This window comes from Lineus longissimus, chromosome 9 (assembly GCF_910592395.1).
Source record: "Lineus longissimus chromosome 9, tnLinLong1.2, whole genome shotgun sequence".
NCBI classification, from domain to species: Eukaryota; Metazoa; Nemertea; class Pilidiophora; order Heteronemertea; family Lineidae; genus Lineus; species Lineus longissimus.
Window position 1 is genome coordinate 17,891,480 of NC_088316.1, and position 27,083 is coordinate 17,918,562.

Sequence of the window (27,083 nt, forward strand, 5' to 3'; positions counted from 1 at the left end):
GTAATGAAGGCCAAAAGAGGACCCTCCCTTTCTGATAAACATTATGAGGGAAGGTCACTCGGGTGCGAATAATTTCCATTGGAGGTGAAAATAGATTTTACGTGGGGTACAAAAGGGCTGAGTCGGTAAACGTCACTCGGATCCTTAGGCCTGTTGGTCACTTCTTCCTTGATAATGACCTTGTGGGCACATCACTTTTATTTGATGACGTTGGAGAAAGTAAACATAAGGTGCGCCAAGCCCAGCCTCCTAGTTAGACTATGAAATACTTTTTTAAAGGGGAGTGGTGGAAAAATAGGTCAGGAGAAAAAAATAAAAGAACTTAGAAAAGAATTGGAATAACAAAAAATTTCTGCAGTTGCCGTGACCAGGATTCGAACCTGGGTTATTGCGGCCACAACGCAATGTACTAACCACTATACGATCACGGCTATTGCGGCAGATGGGTTGCTCGGTCGTTCTTAAGTTTATTAAATAATGCGCTGCATTGATTGGTCGCGGAGGGACAATCCACATTTTTGTCCACGTGACTTCCTTTACAGACCGGCTTCGGATAGTGCCACATGGTTGCTACACTTCTCTCAATTTTTGCAAGTTTTACCAGCAGTATGTCGTCCGTACCATCCAGTGACATTAAGGAACAAACCTTCATTATGATCAAGCCAGATGCTGTACAACGCGGCTTGGTCAATAAGATTATAGGACGGTTTGAACAAAAAGGTTTCAAGCTCGTCGGAATGAAAATGATGAAGGTGTGTATTTTTGTGTGTATGCTCTGTAGTGTAGTCGAATGAACCATAGATAGACGTATATTGGCCGAGACAATCTGATTTACGCCAGCTTCTTTGAAGTATTTTTTTCTTTTATCGTCTTAAGTTTTAAGACTATCTGTAGTGTAGAATGTATACAATACTACATGCATGCGCGATAGATCTGCAATGAAATAGGCCTAGGCCTATAGAGCAGAGTGATACAGATAATATTGCCTATGGGCATCTATGATACTCTATGCATGATAAAGGTATGGCCCTTACAGTACACTTCTCCCTGAAGTGGAGTCTTCCTTTGTTAGGAAGCGAGGACCTTTCTCCTAAGTTGCTCAACGTGTGAGCGCTGCATGGTTGCAATTATATTGTTGATTCTAGCTTGATATACCATCAAGCTTGATTTAATGCTAACAAAACCTTTATGTACAATGCAAGTCATTTTGTGATATTTTGCTTTCTTTTTCAGGCTGACCGGGCACTATTGGAAAACCACTATGCTGACCTTTCCAAAAAACCATTCTTCAAAGGGTTGGTTTCTTACATGGCATCTGGACCAGTGGTACCAATGGTGAGTCTGTGTATATGTCTTCAACACATAAGGAAAACATTGTGCCAGAGATGCTTTTTATGGATAGGAATATGCCTGAATTTTAAAAGAACAAATGAGAATAATTTTTTCTGTTTTAGGTTTGGGAAGGTAAAGGTGTCGTGAGAACAGGGCGAGTGATCCTCGGTGAAACTGATCCCGCAAAATCTTTGCCAGGAACGATACGTGGTGATTACTGCATCGATATTGGAAGGTAAGTAACTCCATTCTTAGTACTATCAGTATCTGACGAAAAATGGATGGTACATAGAATGTAGTAGGGGCTTAAGGTCACGTCAACAAAATTGGAGTTCGTCATATCATTATGAGTATTCAGTGGCAGTGGCTGGCTATTCAACTCATCCCTAAATCTTAAGTACAGTATACACTGCTGGTACAATTATTGATCTCCAGAATCGAGTCTCATTATGTCCGGATTAATTAGTTTTGTTCAATACCTTTTTCCTATTTCTTTGGCTTCGAAAATACCTTTTATTGATCTGCATCACTGCGGTCTTATTAAAAAAAAGAAATGTTTCTCATCCCTGCTTGCCCTGAGTGAGCATAAAAATAGTTATCAATATCATATCAAATCCTGTCACCAATTCACTATGTTGTAGATCAGGCTGAATGTCCGCAGTCCACTCTGATAGCACTCGAGTCCTGTTATCTGTGTGGGATCCATGGTGATATATTCAGTAAACAAAAATTTAGTAATTTTATTTCCCTTAAAGAGTACATTGTATTTTGGGAGAGGAATGTTTCCTTGAAGGAATGTTTCATGCCCTGCTCTGATAATTACCGATAATAAATTTTTTTGAAATTCCTCAATCTCCCATTTTGAGAAAATCTTGGGACAAGAATATTAAAAATTTGTACCTGGTCTTATCATTTTGCCAGTATGCCAAAAGCCACGGGAGCAGTAACTGTATCCTGGTGAACCCAGGTGAACAGAATTGGCATTTTGCACTTTTCTGGACCATCCTTCGTGTAAATTACAAAGCTGCCGCCTCCTGTGAATAAAATCAATATTCCATATTTACTCCTTAATGAAAGAGTTAGAACTATTTCCAACTGATGGGTCTATCACCTTCTGCTGTTCAATATGACCTTCATATGATATGCTGTAATTAACTATTCAAAATAAAACATCAATCTAGGATATTTTGTTTGTTTTCGAAAGAATCAATTCAATATTTAACCCTTCCAAAGTCGGGATAGGTGTACAATGGCCAATTCGTTTCTCTGAGACCTTTGAAAGAAATGCAAAAATGTAAACTGGAGAACCTAAGAGTAAGAAAGTTGGTGGCATAGTGGTTAGAGTGCTTAGTTCATAATCAGACCAGCCAGCAACTGTAACAGTTGCAACTTGTACAATTTAGTCCATAATGAGCCATTTGCAACTTGGGCTAAGTCCAGGGCTGGGTTGTTCGAAATCACGTTAGCTTTAACGGCGCCGTTAAGTCTTAACGTGAAAATGCTAATGGGATTAACTGAAAGAGATAACGTCCATAAGGATATTTAACGCAACCGTTAAGGATGACGTGACTTTTGTGCTTTTGAACAACCGGGCCCAGCAGTCTTAAATTTTACTTTCTATTTCTTTCAGGAACGTATGCCACGGTTCCGATGCGATTGAGTCTGCAAAAAAAGAGATTTCACTTTGGTTCAAGCCAGAAGAACTCTCCAGCTGGGAGCCAAGTCAGAATAGCTGGGTCTATGAAGTGTCCGATTAGATATCTTTTTGTAGTACTTTTTGGTCAGTTGTGTACATGGGACACCTCTGCATGAAATTGGACTGTATCTTTGTGTGTCAGCCATTTCATTCAGGTAACCTTCTTGAACTTGGCTGGAATTGTATAATAACCAGTCTTCCTTTTCCTTGAAATAGCAATTGAAATAAATATCCTGGTGAAAATTACGGAGCACATTTCGATGGGTGTACTCTCATTAAAAAATGTTGCTACTGGTACACAATTGTAACATAACCCGTGTTTAAGGCACTGGTTGCCATAGTAATTGTAACAATCTGATTAATTTTCATTTGTAAATATTAAATGTGCTATTTATGAAAAATATAAAAGTCATATCATGTGCTTCAAATCCACCATGCTGTAAAAAATCAAGAGTACTTGGTTTACGATTGTTCACACTTGAATCTTAATCAGACTTTGATTGGCTTGTACACATTTGCTGTGCAGTTATACTGTATCTAGTAAGTGTATGCTCAAGGACACTACGTTCAAACTTACATTGGATGTGCTGAATAAAAATGTGTAATTTCTGCGCCAGTAATGAGCATGAATAGCTAGGTAATTTGCAGGTTTTTGGAATTGATGTCCATTGTCATAAACTGGAGGTTTCCCTTTGTAGCTGGCTAGCTAGACTCTCAACACCAAGTCTTTCAATACTCCTCTGTAAAAACCCTGATTACAATAATGTTGGTGTAAGGTGTGCTAATCCAATAAATAGCTGTCAAAAACATGGGTCTTGTTATTTTTCAGTGTTGTTACGTCTATTGTCTTTTGGAGACTTGAAAGTATGAAGTCTTCAAGGGACAGGATCTCTTAATGGAGTACCCATTCAACAGGTATTGGTATGAAATGTCTACCTGAAAGTTGGGGAGATTGTCCTCCCTCTGCTGTTGATGTGAACTTGTCCCTGCATTTTGGTTGTGACTTCGTCCTCAAAAGACAAATTTGGGACAAGTGGAAATTATAAGTGGTCATATTGTGCTTGGCTACACCTATTGTTGAAGCAACAGGAAGTATAGTTGGGGGGGGGACATTTTGAAAGCCCAAACAAATGCACCAATGAGAAATATTTAAATGGAGATGAATATCCTTAAGCAGTGACAGTCGCCTCTGAAAACCCTCACTGAAGACATTGTCTCTGGTTGACAAAGGCAGCTGTCAACTGGGTGTCCACAGAAAAAAACAGATCTGCTTTTATGGACATGGCAGTGGAGACAGTCTTCTCCAGGGAATCCTCTGATGGACATTGCAGTCAACAGAGACACTGTGATGGACAGCCTCATCCAGGTTGAGAAGTCCTAAAGACGCCTGTCGTATATTGATTGATGTGTTAGTCAACAAAGACAGTCGATAAGGCAGTTATTGTTGTCCGTCTCATTACGGACGGATCCCACAGGCGGTAATCCAGCTTGATTGACATGAGAAAGGGGTCCCTGGGAGGGATATTTTGCCTGAACATATACTGATTGATGTGTTAATCAACAAAGACAGTCTCCTCCGTCCAAGAGACATCTATTTGTGACGGACATGTCAGTCGTCAGCAAAGACTCCTCATGGGAGAAACCTTCTTGAGGCATCTTTGATTGATGCTGCTGTATTACCTCGTAGACTGTTATCAGCGATTGATATAGCATTTCAAGACCTCTTTCAGGGAGATCCGAAGGATTGATTGTTGACAAAGGGAGTCACCTCCCAGAAGGATCTTCAGAGACATCCGTCTCCGATAAGGCAGTTATTGTTGTCCGTCTCATTTTCGGACGGATCCCACAGGCGTAATCCAGCTTGATTGACATGAGAAAGGGGTCCCTTGGAGGGATATTTTGCCTGAACATATACTGATTGATGTGTTAGTCAACAAAGACAGTCTCCTCCATCCAAGAGACATCTGTTTGTGACGGACATGTCAGTCAGCAAAGACTCCTCATGGGAGAAACCTTCTTGAGGCATCTGTCTTTGATTGATGCAGCGGTATCACCTCGTAGACTGGTATCACCGATTGATATGACATATCAAGACCTCTGTCAGTGAGATACGAAGGATTGATTGTTGACAAAGGGAGTCACCTCCCAGAAGGATCCTTACTAGAGACATCCGTCTCCGATAAGGCAGTTATTGTTGTCCGTCTCATTTCGGACGGATCCCACAGGCGGTAATCCAGCTTGATTGACATGAGAAAGGGGTCCCTTGGAGGGATAGTTTGCCTGAACATATACTGATTGATGTGTTAGTCAACAAAGACAGTCTCCTCCATCCAAGAGACATCTATTTGTGACGGACATGTCAGTCAGCAAAGACTCCTCATGGGAGAAACCTTCTTGAGGCATCTGTCTTTGATTGATGCTGCTGTATTATCTCGTAGACTGTTGTCAGCGATTGATATAGCATTTCAAGACCTCTTTCAGAGAGATCCAAAGGATTGATTGTTGACAAAGGGAGTCACCTCCCAGAAGGATCCTTACTAGAGACATCCGTCTCCGACAAGGCAGTTATTGTCTCATTCGGACGGATCCCACAGGCGGTAATCAAGCTTAATTGATATGAGAAAGGGGTCCTCAGGAGGGATGGTTTGCCTGAACATCTACTGCACAGGAACAATGGGTGTCACAACTTGTTGACCATCTCCGAAAGTGCTGCTCTGATTGTTACGTCCAGTGTTACAAATACATGTAGCAGGAAGAACTGATCTTCCATGGAAGTTTGTATACAGGGACAGACCAAAGGGAGACTTCTCCTGAGGTAGAAATCATACACGTACTTAAAGAAAAGAAACCGAGACATCAAATCTTCACCAACTATAATTTATTGATCGTTTGTTCAAAATATTTCCAGAATCAACATGGAGCTTTTTAAAGCAGGAAAGTAGTTCTGGAGGATCTTGTGGAAGATTCCACTCGTAACCGTACACTGTATGTAGGCCTACTGGTACCTGTAAAAATCATTTTACACATAAACTGCATGTTGTTTTAGGTCAAGAATGACTTCCCAATTTCTCCCCCCACCCCCACCCCCAGGGCAGGACTGAAATTCATCCAAAGAATGGATGTTCATCCGTAAAATACATTGAGACAACCCATTCTCTGCAGCCCTACCATCATAATTATGCACATTCAAAAACTTGTCCTAATAATGATTCAGGGTTGGCTCTGTGAATTTTTTTCTCCAAGCCACTTTTTAGCCAAGTGGCTGTCACTTTTAGCCATATTGAGTCAGCTCTAGCCATTGCCGATCGTTTGTCCATCTTGGGGCCGATCGTTTGTCCATCTTGGGGCCGATCGTTTGTCCATCTTGGGGCCGACCCAGCCCACAGTAACATGTGCGAGAATGGCAGCCCGCCAGTACTGAGACCAGCAAATCAACGAACGATTCGAGGAACCCGTGACCGGAGACTCCATGGCAACGAAGCAAGCGGGAAAATAGCCCATAATGCATTCGTAAGGCGACCAGCAGCGCCACCAAAATCACTGTAGCGGCAACGGGTAGAACTAATAATGTACGAGTAAGGCAACCAGCAGCGCTACCAACATCACTGTAGCGGCAACGGGTAGAACTACAATGCAGACGATAGCAACCACGTGTGATATCGCGGCCGCCCGCAAATATGATAAAGTTTGTCCGACTAACGATCGTTCCTTGGTGCATTTGGTGTGGAAGTGGATCTTTTTGATAGACTTTGACCAATTTTCGCAAAACACTAATACTCTCTCGCCAAATCATGGCAATTCAAATTGAATTCGCAACATTTTTAGCCAGACATTGTTTTACATTCGCCACTTGTGCAGCATTCGCAAGTGGCGAAAATGCGAACGGGCGCGCCAACCCTGACTGATTTATAAGCAAAAAGATTGGCCTAAAGGCACCAAATCTTAAAAACACCACTATTAATGGAGTAGCAGATCTCTTCCCCCTTTATATCCGACAAGTCAGAGCGGCTCACCTATTGCCAAACCAACCTAAAACTATGGCAACAACATGTAGATGAATAGAACTCCATAACCTACATCTCACATCTTCCTGACTACACACTATTCAAGATGGCAGCAATGTGGCCAGGACATATTTGGATCAATCAACACCAAAAGCATATAAACACTGCAGAAGCCATGATCAACATGGTTCGAACTGTCACTTGCTCCAGGCCAACTCTAACCTCATAGGCCCCGGGCCTAAGGGGTGAAGCTAATAACTACAGACTTGGGTATGACATTTTGCCAACCAACTAAATGATGCTTATTTGACCGACAGTAGGCCCTAAATCTTAAATGGTAAATAATTTTTTACATTATAATTGTTTACAGTATTTACATGTTTACAACATATGTATCATTTGTACAAGAAACATCAACAGAAATGGACATACATGTAAATGTGATACAGGTACATGTACAATAAACATCAACTTAAGTACACATTGATGTACACAAATGTGCAACCCAAGTACATTCAACAAAGTGATTTCTCCATGAATTGACATTTACATGACACAGAAATGTATTTACATCCAAGTTAACAAACAAACTCCCTCACTGACAACTATCAATCACTAATTTGTGAGAACATTGTGCAAGTCCTCCGGTATTTTCCCAATGCTTGTTTTTCATTTTAGTACCTTTCAAGCCACACAGGTTCATCCAGAAATACAATTCTTGGTTCTCCCCTGGATCAAACTTGGGCCCTGTTAGCTATGAGGCACCAATAAGGAATGGAATTCGATACCTTCCAGACAAAAACCACACAGATATGTCAGGCAAGATTCAGCATAACATTCATCCACCTTCAAATTTACAACAGGGGGTCAACTTTTCAAAGCAACACTGATTCACCATCACTATATACACGAAGGTCGAAGAAAAGCTGTGGGGAACACAGCCGGACCTTCAGGCGACAAGCTGCTTCATCTCCGCCACAGGACTGAGGTTATAGTACTTAGGCAGGTTGAACGCTGAAGAAGAAGAACCATCACTATATGCATCAGCAGAAGGAAAGTACCGGTACCCGTGGATGCGTTCCTATTCGGATCAATAACAAACAGCCGAAGGAAATCATGGAGGTTTCAAACATTTATACCCACACAGAAAGTTTAACTCTATCACACTCAACAAGAAATAAGTACATCTAACGTGATTCATTTACAATTATTCTGAATAAATACTTCCCCGCTGACAGAAGAAAATCTTCAGGGGTCTACTGTAGCACATTCAAGCGGCACAACATCTAGGATGATGCTGAAACCCTCACCCTCTGAGGATTTCTTTTAACAGGCTCTATGGAAGAAATCACTTAAGAGCAATTTTAAACTACAATACCTGATTATTGAATAAACGCAACAACATACAAAAAAACCCAGAATCTCAATCTTCAGGCATCATTCATTAAGTATAAAACTATGTTTTCTTTGTTTTGTCCTTTTTGAGAAATTTCATCGAGAATCCCTTTCTCTTTTTCTCCTTTTTTTTCCCATCGGATAGATCCAATGAGCTTCCTTCCTCCGAACTATTTTCTTCAACTGGTGTACATGGCGGTGTCAGTGACTGTGGTTGATCGGATCCCTCCACCCGTTTACGCAATGTTCCTAAAGAACCATTCAACGTATTACTCCGCGATGCTGATCCTTCAGTGATTAATGATTCTGAACGAGTTGCCTGTAAACTTAATGGACGCCCTAGGTGACGTTCATTCTTTGTTAAGGCTGAGTCTATGCTTATTGAATGGCCAATTGTTGGGTTGACATACTTTGAACTTGGTGATGTACTTGGTTGCTCATGTATTCCATTTTCGTGGCTGTAAATTGGAAGAAATTCAAGTTAAGTAACCATGTACACTCAAGACAAACAGACTGTATTTCAAATCCTTTAGACCATGTTCAGTTTGAGGACCAGCTGAACGACCAGGCAAGAAAAAGTGATGCATGCTGATATTAACTTCGAGCATTAGTTTCATTCAATTCTAAGAGCATGGTCAATGATGCATTGGCAATAATGCCGCCTGTGAAACGAATATGTGGCACTCGAAGCTTACCCATCGATAGAGAACTTCACAGGACCATCAGGTGTTGAGGCGGTAGAGCCAGCAGTACCAACACGATCCTCGGCATGGTGTTCCGTGTCTGGCCTTGCTGTCATCCTCAGGAAGTTGTCTGAACTCCTTGCAGACGTCAACGTCCGTCGGTCAAAATCTGACTGACCGAGATGCATGGAATGTAAACCTGAGAAGAGAAGTATTGGAAAGTGTATGCAACATCTTGCAGAAACATGACTGTATTCGCAGTATTCTAAAACACCTTGGTTACAATGTTTCATTGACATGATGAAAAATGCATTTGCCTCAGTTTGACCTCATAGGTTTTGGTGAGACCACCATGAGGTGGTCGGTTGGGTTAGTATAAAACGTATCAAAGCAGGTTCTTGGTGGTGAATTATGCCTGGAAGATATAGATCTTTGACAGAAATCTGGAATCAATTGCAGCATGCAATGGCTTTGGAACACATGCAGGAATTCAGGCAGCGTGCATTGAGCAAATTATACTCATGCAGCATGAAAGGGAATTAGGAATGTCAAAGTATTTTATAAACTTCAAGATGGAAGTATTCCACCTCTACCAATCAATCTAAACTATTTATACAAAGTTGCTTGTTTCCTTGCCAAGGCAAATGTCACTAATATACACAAGTAAATACATCTATACCAAGCAAACAATTAAGCTAGGGTGAAAGCAGGCAACGGGCACAAATAGTACTCCTATAAGAGAAAGCAAGGATACTGAGAAATAGATTTTAATGAGACTAGGAGGAGAAGTGCATGCTTCCGTCGGCCATCACTGAACTAAAGCAACCAAATCCATGTGAACGTACGCTGAAGAAACACATCTGAAAGTGTACATAAACAGCTAGTAGAACAAATCAACCAGTTGTCCTGGTGGAATAACTGTTGGTACAATAATTCACAATTAGCGATACAACGCCCCTCATTGGCCTGGCGCTCCAGTGACAACCTTATCTTTTCTCCCAAATCAGAGCTATCCTTTATGCCACACAGGCAAATAACTTAGTGAAATGATTACGCATGCAGTTTACAAACAAAATATTTACAGCAGGTTATATACACATAGGAAGAAAACAATTGATAGACATTTGATTCCCTTCGTCCTCCCTTACGCTAGTTTCTACATTTTAATAAACTTTACTACCCAACCATTTTTACCGTTCCATCTACTAAATACCCAGTTAGCTTAAAACTCCTTCCCTGGTGTTAAGATTAGGAATCGAAATGTATGCAAAGGTGCAAGACAAAGCATAGAATACGTCTTTACCTGGTGAAGATGGATTAGTCGGAAATCTGCTTGGTATATTTTTGACAGGGCTGACTCTGCTGTTAATTGCGGCATTTGTGGGATTTAAAGTTTGACTAGGAACAATATGCCGTGACTGGGCCGCTTTTGTTCGGGCCCTGGCTTTAATGCGATAGCTCGTAGCGTACATGGCGGCTAGATTCGGAAAGAAAAACCATAGCAAATGTGTCAGAAGCAGGACAAACATGTGGTTTGCAAACATTCCAAAAGTTCTGTGTCAGTGGTCTCCCAGCTAACTTTTCCCAAGAGCTGTGAAATACTTCAATAAACCACAACCAGGAATGGGTGTCTCATGACATGATGTTACAGGTTGGGCCGAAAATCAAATCATGTTGAGAGAGGATGGAAACATTCGCTCCCATATCTCTGAAAATTATTGATCACACCAAGATTTTCTTGGATTCTCTTCTTTTGTTTCCAACAACTCTCTCTCAACATATCGAGTCAACACAACTTTCTTAATTGGAGCACCACAAACACAGAAAACTGGAAATGGTATCATATACAGACATTATTTGTACAGTTAGTGACCTAGACCCTACATGACCTACCACCAGAGCATGGAATTATGATGAACGTTTGACGACGTAAGACATGCACACAGGAATACCAAAAATGGCTGAATTGAGCTGGGATAAAACACTGTACTGCAGCTATGTCGGAAGGCCATGACTGCAGTCCACCAAAAGTGTCACAGACTGTTCACCAAACTCCTTCAAGAATATTGTTCCAAACCTGTTTTCGAATGGATAGAGGATGGGCGTCTCTGTGAGGCTATGTCTTGCGTCAAGAAACCTTCTGCAGGTATGCAAATAGTCGGGAGAGAATGAATGGGAGGGGCAAAGTAAAAGATCAGTTTCTCTCAAAAAGATGGAGAGTGACCACATTTTGCACAAAGTTGCAGGGCGACTAAGCTTCTCACAAAGTTTGAGAATCACCAAATTCAAATTCTGTTTGATGTACAAATACCAATTTGAGTTTTTCAAACAGAAACTGGCGCTCTCCACTTCTAGATTACCGGTAGCGAATGAGAAACGGAATCTTTTACATCCTCCCATTATGGCACCGCCTTCGTTGTTTTACCTGAAAACGATGCATGATGTCCTGGATGTGTAAAGGACTTGTTCGGTTTAAGGCCCTGATTTCGGCCAAGTTGTGAAAGGACAATTGGTGCTACAGGAGAAATAACTTTTTATTATGAAGGCTTGACAGAGCACGAAGGCATAAGGAATCTTGCTCCACAATTCTCATAGGCAATTTGCTATGTTTAAGTGAAGAATATGGTATTAGATTTCACATTCTTTCGAAAACCATGACCGGCAAAACATATTGGCCCACCTCTCTGTATATATCATTGAGAAGAAAGAATATAGACAGATTCAAATAAAACTGTAGCACACCTAATCCTAGTGTGTAAAACCGTCCATGTTTCGCTGGTTCACTCGGCGCGACCTTGAATGGTGGTGACATCTCGTCATCGGCATCGTCAATGGACAGCAGATTAGAAGCGCTCCCTCGTACCGAACCTGAAAGCATGGCATGATAGAAATAAACTTCAACTTGGTTTCTGATATTCCAACAAAGAAGTGTTAAGCAGAGAACATGACACAACCATACACTTCACACATAACAGCAGCAGCACTCCCAAGACCATCCATATACACATAGCAAACGAGACGTCTTACAAATAATTGGGAGTTTATTTCAGAGCTAGATACACATTTTCAAGATATACAATCGGATGGCCATGCAAGCAAAATGAGCTTTGTCACTGGGCTTTTGTTACATGTATATACCACTGGAATCCACTCCAAATGTTACAACACTGGTTATATTACTGGCTTTATTTACAAACGGAAACCCTTAGGAACCCCCTTAGTGCGGATGAGCATCCACGGTAATACAAGTACCATACTATCGGGTTCTCTTGAGGTGACTCTGCTGGGCAACTTAATTTTCACAGAGCTGTCTTCTGATCTCAGAAAACTAAGCCTGAATTCATTACAAACATTACGTGGGTTAAAATATTCTTAACATGGTCTAAAACTATCCATTGAGGGAGAATCAGCAACTGTAGAAGAACCCAAATGAAAAACCAAAATATTACAGCTAAACCCATCCCTCTGCACATCTTTGAGTGGATGTAGCCCTAATCAAGGAATTATGAAAGAATTTACAGCAATGTCAAATTGTCATCATAAACTGAGCTGAGCATACTACCGCTCGAATCCATCCGTGAAAAAGAAGTTTTCTGAGGGGAAGAATGCGACGAGTTATTCGAGTCCAGTTTAGAAAGTGAAGTATTCCTTGGAAATGCTGAAGACAAATTGAGTTTCTCTAAAGATGTACGCGATAGATTTTTTTGCATTTGCAAGTTTGTCCGTTGTCCAGGATTTGACTCGAAAGATTGGTTTCTAGGCATCCGTTTTCGTAATGTCTTGTCGCGCCACAGACTGGCACACTGTCGAACGGTTGGAGTGTAGCCAAGTTGGTTTTGAGATCCTAATAAAGAAGAAGGAGGAGGTATGAGAGGGCAAGAAAGAAGTCAAATCTAGAATGCAACCTGCTTCAGAGGTCAACAAGTGTTGTCTGCTTAGCTGTAAGTGTAAGGTGGAGTTTTTGAATATTCCCCGAGACAGGTTTGATGTGAATGGACTTAGAAACAAGCCATCTAGAGAGTGTTGCATTATCTTATTATAACATACAAAAATACTTTTTTAGCAACCTTAAAATAAAACGGAAACTAAGAGTTCCATAATGCTGAACAAAAGCAGCCAACTTAATAAGATAATTAGTGCAATTAACGACGTTTGATTTTCCACACACACAGTCAATGAACCAGTGAATACAACACAGAGAATCACAGTCTGGTGTCAATACAATGTATGCCATCATGCACCTAGTCGCGTAAGTGAGTGAGGATGCCAGGTCACTTTAAACATCAGGGATTCTTCTTATAACCAAAATCATTTGCCAAGTGTAAGTATGGTATGTGTTCATGTACATTTGTGAGTTACTGGAGTAAATATCAACGTGAAAGTTTAATTGGGTTAGTAGGCCTGAATTGTGAAAGTATGTCTAAGAAGGCTGCATGCACTGCACAACATGGTTCATGCATTACATTAGTGGGACAAATAAACAACCAACCGAGAAAAAAGCATTTCTCCTTTTTGAAGATATTCCAATGGAAATGGGAGAATGGATCCAAAGACCAAATTGACACCTTAGAGGTTGACCAGGGAACGAAAAAATACTAGAGCCAGAAAAGACTGGAATGTCAAGATCATATTAGTATGGGTTTTGTTGACACATTACATGCAAATAGAGCATATTATCTATGTATACCCGATCGACGCATAATCATCGGAGATGGTGACGATCGCGAGGGAGTGATGCACCTGCCTGACGGCCTGAGGTAACTGCTTTTATCCTCTTCCTCGTCATCGAAGAATTGCAAAGAGCCTGAGGTAATGAAGATGAACGGTATGAGATAAGACTGCCATGGAGGTAGCATCTTATGCAAGTTATTGAGGATTGAACACTGATGTAATTGGGCTGTCTATACATGGGCCAAAAGGCAGACTAGTGGCAGAGTGGTTTATATACAGCCTCTGGGGGCAATGTGAAATCATGGTCCTACGATACATACCACATCACACATACGCAAAACACTCACTGGGTGAAGCATAATGACTCTATAGTAACTTCCAACTAGAGCCTAACATCCATGCATGCAAGTAAGTCACTAGAACCTCTAGAAACTGACCGCCTACAAGTCAACCACAAAACATCCCTATCACACACAATTTACCCTTTTGCTGCAGGCGACACGCATAGGTTGTTATACCTATAATTTCATTTCATCAACATTTGGCCGCAGCCTCTAAAGATGCCATTTGCACTGAACAGAAAACTTTAGATTGATCGAATTACTATAGATGGCAACACTTTGAATTTCAGTTGCTCATTTAGAAAAAAGCAAGTGATAATAAGCACTGTTACCCACTGCTCAGCACTGGCTGGAGCAGGCTGAAAAATGGCTTCTGCAGCAAAAGGGTTAACACAACATCGCTGCATCACAATCAAACTATTGGTAACATTCACGGTACGTTATAGGTTTTTTCTACAAAGCAGAAGGCAGTCTGAAAATGAGAAAGGGCAGTTTCACATGTCTGAATGTGATGCACAACATTGTACGTCTACCATACTGTGAACTGACAAATTTTCGTCGGTGTTCAGATTTCACCAAAAAATATCAATTCATGTAAGTGAAATTGGCAGTTTACAGTAATAACATCACAGTGAAGACAGTTTCTCAAACTTCTGACTCACACAATGCATACAAATGCCAAAATGTTAGTAAAACCAGAATTTTAACCAAAAAGTAAACTATATTTTAGACAAGTTTGGTTCATATAGAGGCCAGGTCTGGTCTTGAAGCTGTTACCTACACTATAACACATGTGTGGTGCATAGAATTAACACTGGTGCCACTTGTGTTGCAGAATATAAACATGTATAGCACAAGTTCATGGACCGACCTGGCCTTTGAAGCAGTTCAGCACAAAGTTCTGCAAGTTTTTTCTCCTCATGATTACACAATATCCGCATAGGTTTAAAACAGCATAGCCCAGGTCCAATACAAAGGAAGCATGACCACTATCATTTCAGTTTCATTTCTAAAAACGAAGTAAAGCGATATGGAGAGGAAAAATACTATGTTCTCCTCTACGTTAACTTGAATATCTCATTATCATCATTCGAACTTCGGGTCAAGCGTCCAGCACTAGAGACCTGGACTCAATGTAACACCCTTACCTTGACTGCCAGCACAGGATATGGAAGGGGCTGGGGGCGATGCACAAGAGTCACGCAGGGCTGGCTCCAGGATACCAAGGCCCGGGTTGCTCGTGATGGGAAAAGCACACAGAACTTCTATTTGACGCCACCGGTGAAGACGTTCTTGTAAGTCGTAGCGGACTTCCTCAAGTGCTGCCCTAAAAGGGGAAAAATCTTCATCAAAAAGGGTAATAATATGAGAAAAACAACAGATGAAAATAGACAAAACCAAAAAATGAGCAGTCAGGAAAACATTTTACCACAGACGTTTTCAGACATTTCCAAGACCTGTCAAAGACACAGAAATTTAAGTGAATTAACAAGGCCAGAGGCTGGCACTAAACTGACAGCATTCACATCTCCTAGTACTATTTGTTCTGGTTAAAACGCTGTTGATTGATATATTAAGTTCCTATGTACACTTGGCATCATACATGTCATTAATAGAAAGTATCACCTGAACATGAAAAATTGAGTTCACAATAAAGGATGACGCAAGACAGAATGAACAGTTTTTTCTTTTGATAAACATGCAAAATAGAGGGCCAAAACTGGAGAGGTATGAAAACTTACTTCGACATGCAGGTTTTGATTCACAATAACAACACAACACAAGATATTTGTGCAAAACACAGAAACCTTTAAAATAGAACAATAGGTTATAATATGGGAGGGACCAGCAAAAGCATGCTGCTGTGATCTTAAGCTGTATCTTCAAGAGTTATTCAGCACACACAGATGCATAATATACACAGAGGAGAAAAAATATTTCGAGCCTTGAAGGCAATTGCTAATTCTACTCCACCGTGGCCAAGGAGGGGACACATAAACTACATATAGGAGAGTATAAGCTACCTGGCTTCAGTAATACGTTTATCTACGTCGTCAAAAGCACCGCTATGAGCCATGCGGAATGGGGCCAAGAATGTCCCACGTTTTTTCCTGATTTTATCCCACTGAAATTGTACAGGATGGATTGGTTGATGAAGGGAGGAAAATGAACACGATCCCACCAATAGAGCAGACGTGCATTTTGATGAAACGGTTAGTGTGATGCACAAAGCCTGCTCCCTGCCTTGAGTAATGAATCATTTGCATGAATTAGTAAAGGATGTTCCATGAATTAGCTCTTCAGACAGGGGCGACTTTTGTTGTCAATTATAGGACAGAGCAATTGTCACAAGATGGAGCTTGATCCAATGGTGCCATTTGTGTCAGAACTGACTTTATCTCCAGGTAAGCTGTACATAGTTCCTGAAGTCCAACCTAGGCTAGGTCACCTGAGCCTTGTTCTATCGGCTATCTGAGCCACTCAATCCTGCATGAGGGTATAATTCATGGAACAGATTCAATTCACCAAAGAACCTGAAAATGAACTGAAATCGTCACAGATTAGTAATTTACAGGACTACACTTACAAGTAGTTTGATATAGAGAGAGGCTCAGGAAATTCTTGTCAATCAAAGGTTAAATGTACATTTCAATCCTTTTTTATCCGAGTCGTGGCAGGCAATATGAGTTATATTGCTCAATGTATTCCTAAACCTCTCTCTTCAAAGAAACAGTGTGCTAGGTTAGAGACAGACAGGTGACACACATGGACTGGCATACTATGACAAAGTAAGCTAAGAGTAGCTCGCCTTACAGGTCATATCATCACAGGATTAGCTTTGTTAGGAAGAACATGTAATGAATGGTTATATAATGGACAGTAGCATTGGTCAGTCAGGCTGCGTCTCACAGGTAACCCAACACTCATGGTGAAATAGCATACTCTACTGTCATTTTTTTCACAGGGGGATTTATTTTCATGAAGTTTGCAAATAACTGTAAGGCAGTCCACTACTGTAGCATGGACTCCAGTGATGTTATTTCTAGCTTTAGTTTCAATACCTATTGGGATTAGGAATGGAATGGTCCTTTTCAGAACATTAGAGAAATCCAAGAATTAGGCTCATGACAAGACCACATACAGAAATGTGATTAACGAGACACATCGACTCCCAGGCATTCATAAATCCCATTATCATTATGGAAGAAGCTAGTGGCTAATTGAAACTGCAGCCTGGCTGAACCACGCCCACCATCACATTTGACCTTGGCCTTACCTGGCTTGTAATATACGTTGATCTATATCATCAATACCATTACTGTGAGCTAAACGTAACGAACCAAGAAACGCATTGCGCTTTTTCCTTAACTTTTCACACTGAAAATAGCAAATTGGAATTTGCCAAGATTTGTGCTAAAGTTTGCTTTTAATTTCAATGCTTGCTCTCAGCAACGGCATATGTATTCCTTGCTCTATCTTCCAGTGAAAAAGGTAGAAAGATGCATGCAGATGCAAGCCATGTGACCAACAGTTTGGGTTTATCTAGTAAACATCAAGTGACACTGACAACATCACCATGAAAACAAGCAATTACACCAGTAGAGGTCATGCAAATCACATCATTTCAGCAAAAAAGTCCCGATTTTGGACATCAATTTATGTCACTGAGTAACTTGGTACACTTTGCCATCGGTGCAAGAATGGCAGTAGTGAAGTGTGACGACGTCAACCAAGATGTCTGCATGTAATCCACCCTGTGAGCAGGGTCTAGGATGTCGGGAGCTGTGTAACTATCAGGTACATGTAAACAGCATTTAATTAGAACACCAGATTGAAAATAAAGCAGACTGAAGACAAAAATATTGTAGAATTTGGAATAAGTACATGTATGTAGTTGCCCAAGGAAATGAGAACATATCTTCAGCCTAGTTGTCAGGCAAAGCTATAAAGTAGAGCCATGGAAATGCGACAAATCTAGTACTTTTAGGTTGATTTGAACAAGACTTAATGTGGCAAGCGAAGTTTCAGCAGTAGTGGCTCTGTGTGGTTGCCAGTGTTTTTTAAGTTGTCTTTCTGACATCAAACAATAGTCTCTTTGCTCTTATAACTTGACTTCTCAATACCCACCCCATCTTTTGCAGTCAATAACTGTTTTTCAGCAGCAACTTTCTTCTGCTCATAATGTTTCAGCTCTATTTCATAGGTGAGCTGTAACCACTGTTGGAGATCACTCGATGGCAGAAACTGGTTGTCCTCAAGTTGTCGTTCTGCTTGCAGCAACAGACCTCGTAACTGAAAACGTTAAGACAATAATAAACTTCTAATTATAGTTCTCACAAGTGCAATGCACCCTCAGATGAACAGATTTTAACTACGTATCTTGTAAAATGTAGTTCTCACAAGTGCAATGCACCCTCAGATGAACAGATTTTAACTACGTATCTTGTAAAATGTAGTTCTCACAAGTGCAATGCACCCTCAGATGAACAGATTTTAACTACGTATCTTGTAAAATGTGTTGCATTTCATTACAATTAGCATTTAGCTCGGTGTTAGCCTAATCTAGGTAATGACAACTTTTGAAAAATGGCCAGAATGGCTTTTGGGTGAGAATCTACTTACGTGGTCAATTTCCTCCTCCGCTAGTTTGAGACGTCCTATTTCACCATCGGTACTCTCTCTCTGTTCCTTCAGACGAAACGCTTCTCTCTGAAAGTGGAATAAAGATTTAGAATGCAATCCAACTTCTTGGTTTTTTACATCGTTGTCACCATGAAATGGGGAAGCTAAGGGTCCTACGATAGCGGGAAACTCAACAACTTAAACTACCCGAACCTTTGTTTCTTCAATCTCATTCTTCATCTTCTTCTCTAGGCTCAGCTTCTCCTCACGCACAGACTTATGTTCCTCCTGAGCTTTCGAGAGTCTGTAGGAAAAAAAATTACCATGTCAGTTTTAACTTCAAAACCAACATTCCCTTCTGGCAGCAACTGAAGCACCCATTATTAAAACCCCTCGGCCTCAAGATCGAGCAGAATACTTGACATTATGCCTGGATTGATTAAACTGACAAAAAAAGTCATTTTTATTGACCCAAACTCTGCTCAATCAATGATGTAATGTTGCTGCTACCTTTTTCTCTCTGCTCAATAACAATGACAAGAACAAACAATTATACCTGTTAGTGTCACATGTCTGTACAATTTCCTTTAAAATCAGAGCCATGAAAATAATGGGGTTGACAGTAGTTCATTTCAAAATCAAATAGTGCACAGAGAAGGACAATAAAACTTACTGGTGCTGCAAAGTTGATAATGAATCTTCTGCTTTCTGTAATACATCCAGATCTGACATCATTTTCTTCAGATGGGACTGAGCATTTTTGTGTTGGATGTATGCAAACCAGCACCCTGCCATCGCGACAAAGAGTGAGGTCACTAGAATCAGATCCTTCATGTAACTGTGTGGCTCTATAAAAGGGACAAAAATAAGTCACACAGTGTCACGTCCGAATTACAAGTGCCTGAGAAAGGGTGATCAAACACAGATATGGTGGGAGAAAAAATCCTGCACACAGTTCATACCATTGAAGATAAATTGAATAATAAGAGTGAAAAAAATCTTGAGCATTCCCGAACGCGATGAAAATGTTATTCTTTTATCACTATCAGCATCGTGGCCTGAACCCCAGAGTGAATTATCTAACCAACTATGATATAATAATGTGATAGCATAGATGTACATGTACCCCAAAACGTACACCACCACATTAGCACATTTCTGGCCTCCAAGGTGACAGCACCCCCATCAAGCTGACCATCTGGTTTTCACAACTTGAAGTCATTCAAACTCTCATACATTATGGTTAAGAAAGGTGACCCCTGGAGTTCCAGTACTTACTTTTTGGGGGACCAAATAAAACAACATCCATGGCTTTAAGTGTGAGTTTTTGTTTATGGACGGGATTTCTGATGCCAAGAACTGTAGTCATGTAGCTGTTAGTGTTTACTGCAATTCTGGAAAAGATGAAAAGATTTTACAATAAACACCACAACAATTTAAACTAGAGCCAGTCTAATTTCTTCTGTGTCCTCAGTTGCTTGCAATAACAGAGGGTTTTTCACTTGATGACAACAGATAGACATTATTTTAAACACACACCCAACCGATGTATGCATGATTTGAAACCGTAATTTCAAGCAGTTGTACGAACTGAACAGCAATCTATCACAATTAAAGTCGTTATTATCATTATCATTTGGCCTTGAGTAACAACTGAATATACAGTACACACATGTCAGTGTTCTCGCCAGGATTTCAATCAAATGGGGCACAGCTGGCCGGAGGCCAGCTCCTATATGCGCCTGTGGCCCATTTTTGGTGGGGGGGTCCGGGGGCCCTCCCCCGGCAAAAATTTTGAAACCTAGATGCTCTGAGGTGCAATTTCAGGCCTAATTCTGATGATATAAAACGACATTGCAGCGTTAGTATCGTAGGCAAAACATTTTGCTTCACGGCAATTTGCGGCGTCACGTCGGTCGGCGGGAGGGACGCATGGCGGGGTATCCACGTAAATACTAGTATTCAAACCGTTACATGCGCAGGGCTGTTTACTTGTACGTTTCAACCGTATTTTGTACGTTTTCCGATGTTTGTGCACCGCTGTACGGTCGGGTACACTATATTATACGGAGAGATAAAAAGTTGTGTTTGTACGGGCACTCAACATAAAATAACCACCTGAAGACAGTTTATACGATAAAAAAGTGAAGTTGTACGAATAAAAAATTCACTGGTTCCAAAAAAAGTTTTTGATCCCCCTTGGCCTTGCCCTCCCCGCTTGCTCCCCGGACCCTGACATCGTCAAAGCACATGGTAGGCCTATTTTGTAACCAGATAGCGGCGCCAAATATAGATGCGCAGTAGCCAACTGCGCATCCCGCAGCCCGCGGATGCGCAGTAACCAACTGCGCAAGCCCTGTGCTTCTTCATGATGACATGATGATGATCGACGCTTCTATACATGTACAAGGTTTACTTTATAAAAAATTTGTAGAGGCCTTCTTCTCGTTTGATCCCGTTGTACCCTGTTTATCAATTGAAAGAGACTGCTGATTTTACGCCGACAGCTATTATCATCCACCTGCGGCACACCTGCAAGCACTCTTTTGACATAATTGAAAACAACCGCCCCGCTCTGCCGCTAGCCGATCGTACAGGTGCGCTTTTGTCCACTCCCTTGACCTCGAAGCCAAGGCTACGGGTGATTGTTATTGGCCGACCGTCATCTGCCGGAACACGTGGATAGTAATGGTAGTAGGCCCTACTGCTGTACCGGGTAATTGAGATGGCTGGCAGTCGTGTTGCGGTGGGATAATGATCGTTGAGTGACGGCGGAATGTTATTTGCGATATTTACGGCTGTGTTTGTGTAACTATTGGCTGGGATTTAAGCATGGCGGGGGTAAATTTAAAGAGGGCGGCTGCAAATTTAACAGGGCGGGCTAATTTTAGACGGGGCGCATTTTCACTGCTCAAATTTAAACGGGGCGCCAGCGCCCCGTTTAAATGGCCTGGCGAGAACACTGCATGTTTAGACCACTAACCAGGAACTTTAGAACATAAAGATACATGTCCTACAGTGCAAGGTATTAATGTCGGTAGAAAATAAAGGGTCAACACAACCATAACAGGCTAAATATTAGTTTAATATCAAATGGGGGCAGTGTCACTTTCAGCAGAACTAAGAAGTACATGTAGTGCAATTATACATGTAACTCTTTTAGTTTTAAATCTTCAATTGACATATTCAAGGCCAGGCACTTTTTAGAGAAACTTTGGAGTGGTTGTTGGGAGAAAACCCAGTAGTTCATGCAAAAATGTACATGCACACAAAATAGGAAATGAACGGGTCTTTATCAATGGGGACACAAAACCAGAATATGGGTCTTCATCTACCCTGGAATGTTAAGAACTGCAAATCTGAAATATGAATTCAGAAGAAATGTTTGTATTTATCGGTTTGCATGGGACTTGATTAATTTTGTTCACAATTTATCATGTTTCGTACGCATCTACCAATTGAAATTCTTTTCACTAGATTATGGTTTATTTTTCCAAGTTAAATGAACCTGAACCCAACCAGTGCTCATTCAGTATTCCTGTCCGTGATTGAGTAGTGAATGTATGATTCACGCAGACACACATGCCGTGTTCGTATTTTGATAACATCCCTTTGAAGGTTTCTTGAAGCAAATCTATTTTTAAACCTCTCAAATTGTTTTTGAATTGATCACCAATATCTCACCTTGGTAATGCTGCACCATCAACATTATTCTGTTTGAAAGCCTCAGCATACTGTGCGAGTTCAACGTGGACTAACAGCCAATCCAACGCGTCATCCGTCGTCCAGTTGTGAACTGAAACAAGACAGAGATTAACTTAAGACATCTTCTTGGGAAGCAATTCTCAGTTACCACTGGGCATGGCCTCTATGTCGATGACTCGTCCGGATCATGAAGATTGAAATTAGGTCCTTAAGAAAGTATCTACACTAAGGCTTGAAATTGGATTTTTTGTTTGAGTTGCAATTTCAAAGATTTGGTAGAAAATTTTGTGGAAACACAATACGTTATCGTAATCCCACAACTTACCTTCAGACTTTTTCCAGAACTTCCAGAGTTCATCGCTTGTGACATGTGTATCGTCTCCATGGAATGTTGTATGACGAGATCCATCGGTGTATTGGAGCTCTTCCCTTAGAAACTGAAAAAGATATAAAAATGCCATGGAACACATTTTTACCAAACGAGAATCCGAAAAGTGACCAGCACAGATTGGATTTTTCTTCCTTTTTACAGGTGGGACCAATCAGGTTAACTGGTATAAAAATTGCCCTGTCCTTGGCAAAGGAGTCATGTCTACTGACGACTGTGCACCAAAATTTGATGGACAACCAAGGAATGAAATCAGCAGATAGATAGATCTGCTGGTTTATTCAATCCTTTTGGTTTGGATGCAGTAAAACGCAACCATACTTCGTAAAGCTGCATGATACTATGTACATTGTAATGTTATGATACATTGGAAAATGGAAGGACTTTCTCATTATGATGTAGGCCTATGTGTTAGGACCAATTTAATATCAACTTTTCATGGGTAATTTACATCAATATTGCAATGTGATCCAGATCACCCACTGACCGACATCCACCCCTAAAAATTCTAGGCCTAACCACAAAAATCAATATTTAATCATCACAAAGCACTTTATGATGTTGACTATAATGATAATGACAAATGATCTATTGCTAATACATTGGACAATGTCTGAAGATGATTTGAAAAAGTAGGGAACCAAATGTATTGATAAGTGATTTATCTAGGAAGTGCCCTAAGAACCCGGCAAAACACTGTACAATCATCTAACATCCGACACAAATCCATTATTCCAGAGAGAATTCTAGCAATACAATCCATCTGCATTTGCTGGCAATCTACAATCAGACAATAAAATTTGACATTTGACCTTTCGAGAAGTCGTAGACATAGATTCAATCTTTATTAATCCCTATTACTGCGCCGCTGGCGATGGAACAATTTCATTACGCTTGGGTCCAGGTTAAAACAAATTGCTTTCAGAAGTAAAATTCACATCTTCTACATGCAACATTCATTAGTCTTTTACAAAATGCAAGAGTCAGCTACCAGTACAAGATGCAAAATAACCTGTTCAGGCCTATGAAATGAATAGTTGCCTATCAAAACACAACTTGTCATGGCAATACAGAGAGGGGTAGGCTACACCAAATCCACTTCTGAGCAAATATAACTACCTGAATTTACTTGCTAAATGATATGCCCTATCAGTATTCAGTACATACTGTAAAGATCAGTAATAATATCTCACCTTGAGCAGTTCTATAACAGTCAAAGTGACAGGTCAAATTCCCTTGTACATGTATATCAATTGATTTCCCAAATTAGACATGGAATTGAACTATAACAGTCAAAGTGACAGGTCAAATTCCCTTGTACATGTATATCAATTGATTTCCCAAATTAGACATGGAATTGAACTATAACAGTCAAAGTGACAGGTCAAATTCCCTTGTACATGTATATCAATTGATTTCACAAATTAGACATGGAATTGAAGGTGTCAATTACTGAGATATGCCCCGGGTCATTCTGAGGTAATTCCATCCGAACCAATTGAGCTGAACAGATTTTTTTAATTGGCTCATTATTAATATTAATCCTTGGATACATGTATGTGTCACAATGGTTGTCATATCACACAAACAACTTGAAGAGCATTGGTATGTACATCTGAACATCTTGCACATACATACAATCATGTTACTTGTACATTTTTTATATCCAACCTCATGGCTCCTACTGGTAGCCAAGCAGGTGGCCCTGTCTCAGGACTGTCAGGGTAAAACAAATGCAGTCATTCATGGCTTTTTTTTATTACAAATTTGAGTGGCTGATATTTTGATAATAGTAGCATCTGATAAAACAGACCAATTCTTTAAAGGATTGACTCATACACAAGATATATTTTTACCTCATCACTCTCTGATAAATCGATAGCACCACTATGATCATCATCAATCTGGCGATGGAGTGCAGTGATTGAATCATACTCGACGCGCTCTTTATCACAGACTTTATCACCAGCAGCACACGGTTCTGAAAGTAGAACAAGAGCAATGATACTTCTCACTATTGAGTAAGATCTGTTTTACCAAATTACTCCACCAAGGATGGAGCTAAATGCTGGTTAGAACTTAGTCATTGTCAACCTTGCAAACGTCTTTATAACACCACACCCAACACTTCATTCAGCCAGAATGCCGATACATCATCAACAGGTACAATCTGATCGATATTGTCCCCGCCAATGCCTCTATGATGACATTATGTCGGAGACGTTTTAATGATAACCAAGACACTTTAGCCTTTATGGTACATTTGTAAATTGGCAATGTTGATGACTACAGATTTATTGTCGATAAATATTCACCATACTATAGATCCATGCACTTGATTGGGACCAACGTTTATGAAAACGTCGCGTCTCGTCACGTTTACAGTAATGTAAAATGCATGGTGACGTGACGACGGCCAACACTACGTCATGTAAACGTTGTTCCCAATCAAGTGCATGAATCTATAGTACTAATACTAGTACATGTATTTTGTGACATACATCTTATAATACGAACTGCACTGTTTTCAGTTCCTTACAGGGACTCATATTTCAAACTACCACTTTAAAATGTGTAACATAGTGGTTAATTCGACCTCGTTTATGTCATTACTATGTCCACTTCCACTCCAGAGGCTTTGGTTTCAAATGTCCACCACAATTGGATGTGCAACATGCACATAGTAGATGTAACAGGTGGTGTACATGTTGATCTGGTACAATACACTTGCTGAACCTATAGTCCTTCTATCACACTTTAAAATATCTCAATTTATCACAGTGTGAGAATACATACGTAACATTAACAATGATACTTGGCAGACACACTATGTATGGAGTTTTCAAGCATTATCATTTTTTATCAATATCAAAATTGGACTAGGCCACAATGCCTGCATAATCCTTTCTCAAAATATTTACTACCTAGACCAGGTATTAAGTGGCATAAGAAATACATGACGAAAGATTTAAAAGTACTGTGGCAAAACTGAAGTCTTTGATGTATATTGTAAAACCAGACTTTCTTGTGCTCGTTCCTATTTGAAAGACCAAGAGACAGGAAAGAAGTGGAGAGATTCAGGTGTGGACTAATGAAGAACCATAAAGTCAAGTATGTATGAAAGTGGCAAATCTTTCAATATACAATTTCTAAAACAGGTTCAGCAACAGGAGATTCAGAAACTACTCTTTTGTTAAAAATCTGTCCACTGTGTCCATGGTTACAGCTGCTCACTGCTCTTTGACATTTCTTGCATAGCCTACACCTTAGAGATGATTCCTATTGACCTGACTGAGCCACAGTTTATCTATGATTGCGATTCAGCAAATATCAGGTGGAGATGCAATAGGTTATTGATCAAATCTTTGATCGCAAGTCCATCTGCTGAGGAGCGATAGCACAAGGCATTTTATTGGATTAACCCTTTTTCTCATTGATTGGACCGGCGCCCCGACGACTGCGCAGCATTGCTTAACGTTGTGCGATATTGTATCGCCACGGCGTGAGAGGGTCTGCGTTGTATCGCCCACTTTTTAATGGAAATTAAGGTCATGACGTGAATTGTGATACAACGCAGAAGTGGTGATACAATATTGCGCAACGTAACATGTACTGTAGACGAAGCAGTCGAAAACTAACTCACCCGACGTTAGGCCTAGTGCAGAACATAAACTCACACCGTTGACAAACATTGTATTGATTCAACTTACCCTTTAGTTTTTCTCTCGTGCTGCCTTTGGCTTTACCAAGAGGAACGCTGTTCTTATTTCCAACATCAGCACAGGAATAAAGCACAAAAACACAAGCTGTCAGAAATAAACATTGAATGGAGGCCCTTGGCCTTTGCCAGCAGGTCCTGATGAGAGCCCCCATTTCATTCACTGTGTACAGGATTCCTGTGTTATAAATCGGTAAAATCTTTATATCTACATGTGCCTCATCACTACAACTTCATGACTGATGCATGAATTCAGTGATCAGTTCATAATAGGCGGTTCAATCGTCACTTATTCCTTCATCATGTTGATTTCAACATAGATCAGTCTCCTTAACAGCTCTTCTAGCAGTGACTGCCCTCCCCCTGAAAAACCTCAGGTGCAACCAATCATAAATTTACACAGTATCTATGCAAATCCTTAGGTAGGTTAAGAGTAATTTAGTTTTTCATTCCTGCCTGAAATAAATTTGATGAGAAAATTGCAATAATAATTGTCTAAAAAGTATTTCCAGAAAACTTGGGTCTTT

The 27,083-nt window shown here is 40.4% G+C and overlaps 2 protein-coding genes and 1 non-coding gene across 9 annotated transcripts; 1 reads left to right on the forward strand and 2 right to left on the reverse strand.

Moving 5' to 3' along the window:
• Positions 1-359: 359 nt before the first annotated feature.
• Trnah-gug (transfer RNA histidin (anticodon GUG)) lies at positions 360-431 on the reverse strand. Its single transcript has one exon. It is a non-coding gene; the product is annotated as a tRNA-His (tRNA).
• A 110-nt stretch (positions 432-541) lies between these two features.
• LOC135493264 (uncharacterized) lies at positions 542-3,837 on the forward strand. Its single transcript, XM_064780405.1, has 4 exons — positions 542-752; positions 1,234-1,335; positions 1,455-1,567; positions 2,963-3,837. The coding sequence occupies exons 1-4, from the start codon at positions 564-566 to the stop codon at positions 3,087-3,089; spliced, it is 531 nt and encodes a 176-aa protein (XP_064636475.1). The 5' UTR covers positions 542-563; the 3' UTR covers positions 3,090-3,837.
• Positions 3,838-5,896: 2,059 nt separating this feature from the next.
• On the reverse strand, positions 5,897-26,896 carry LOC135493132 (stromal interaction molecule 1-like). Of its 7 annotated transcripts, none has more exons than XM_064780087.1 (15): positions 26,549-26,896; positions 24,695-24,819; positions 22,776-22,887; positions 22,430-22,541; positions 20,024-20,139; positions 19,419-19,593; positions 18,959-19,049; positions 18,746-18,832; positions 18,251-18,415; positions 16,147-16,247; positions 15,271-15,449; positions 11,853-11,978; positions 10,414-10,587; positions 9,123-9,309; positions 5,897-8,885 (listed from the first exon to the last, which is right to left on the reverse strand). In XM_064780087.1, exons 1-15 carry the CDS (start codon positions 26,709-26,711, stop codon positions 8,489-8,491), a joined length of 2,310 nt encoding a protein of 769 aa, XP_064636157.1. In that variant the 5' UTR covers positions 26,712-26,896; the 3' UTR covers positions 5,897-8,488. The 7 variants fall into 7 exon arrangements, with proteins under 7 accessions (XP_064636157.1, XP_064636156.1, XP_064636158.1 ...); XM_064780086.1 differs by lacking the exon at positions 16,147-16,247 and adding an exon at positions 17,400-17,500; XM_064780088.1 differs by lacking the exons at positions 10,414-10,587; positions 16,147-16,247 and adding exons at positions 11,536-11,625; positions 17,400-17,500.
• Between the last annotated feature and the right edge of the window lie 187 nt (positions 26,897-27,083).

Excerpts from the sequence above, each read along its gene's own strand:
- LOC135493264 (XM_064780405.1), top strand. The coding sequence starts at position 564 with ATGGTTGCTACACTTCTCTCAATTTTTGCAAGTTTTACCAGCAGTATG. Across the intron at positions 1,336-1,454 it reads CTGGACCAGTGGTACCAATG|GTTTGGGAAGGTAAAGGTGT; the intron begins GTGAGTCTGTGT and ends TTTCTGTTTTAG. Across the intron at positions 1,568-2,962 it reads TACTGCATCGATATTGGAAG|GAACGTATGCCACGGTTCCG; the intron begins GTAAGTAACTCC and ends TATTTCTTTCAG.
- LOC135493132 (XM_064780087.1), bottom strand. The coding sequence starts at position 26,711 with ATGGGGGCTCTCATCAGGACCTGCTGGCAAAGGCCAAGGGCCTCCATT. Across the intron at positions 10,588-11,852 it reads GTTTTACACACTAGGATTAG|CCGCCATGTACGCTACGAGC; the intron begins GTGTGCTACAGT and ends TTCCGAATCTAG. Across the intron at positions 8,886-9,122 it reads GTGAAGTTCTCTATCGATGG|CCACGAAAATGGAATACATG; the intron begins GTAAGCTTCGAG and ends TCCAATTTACAG.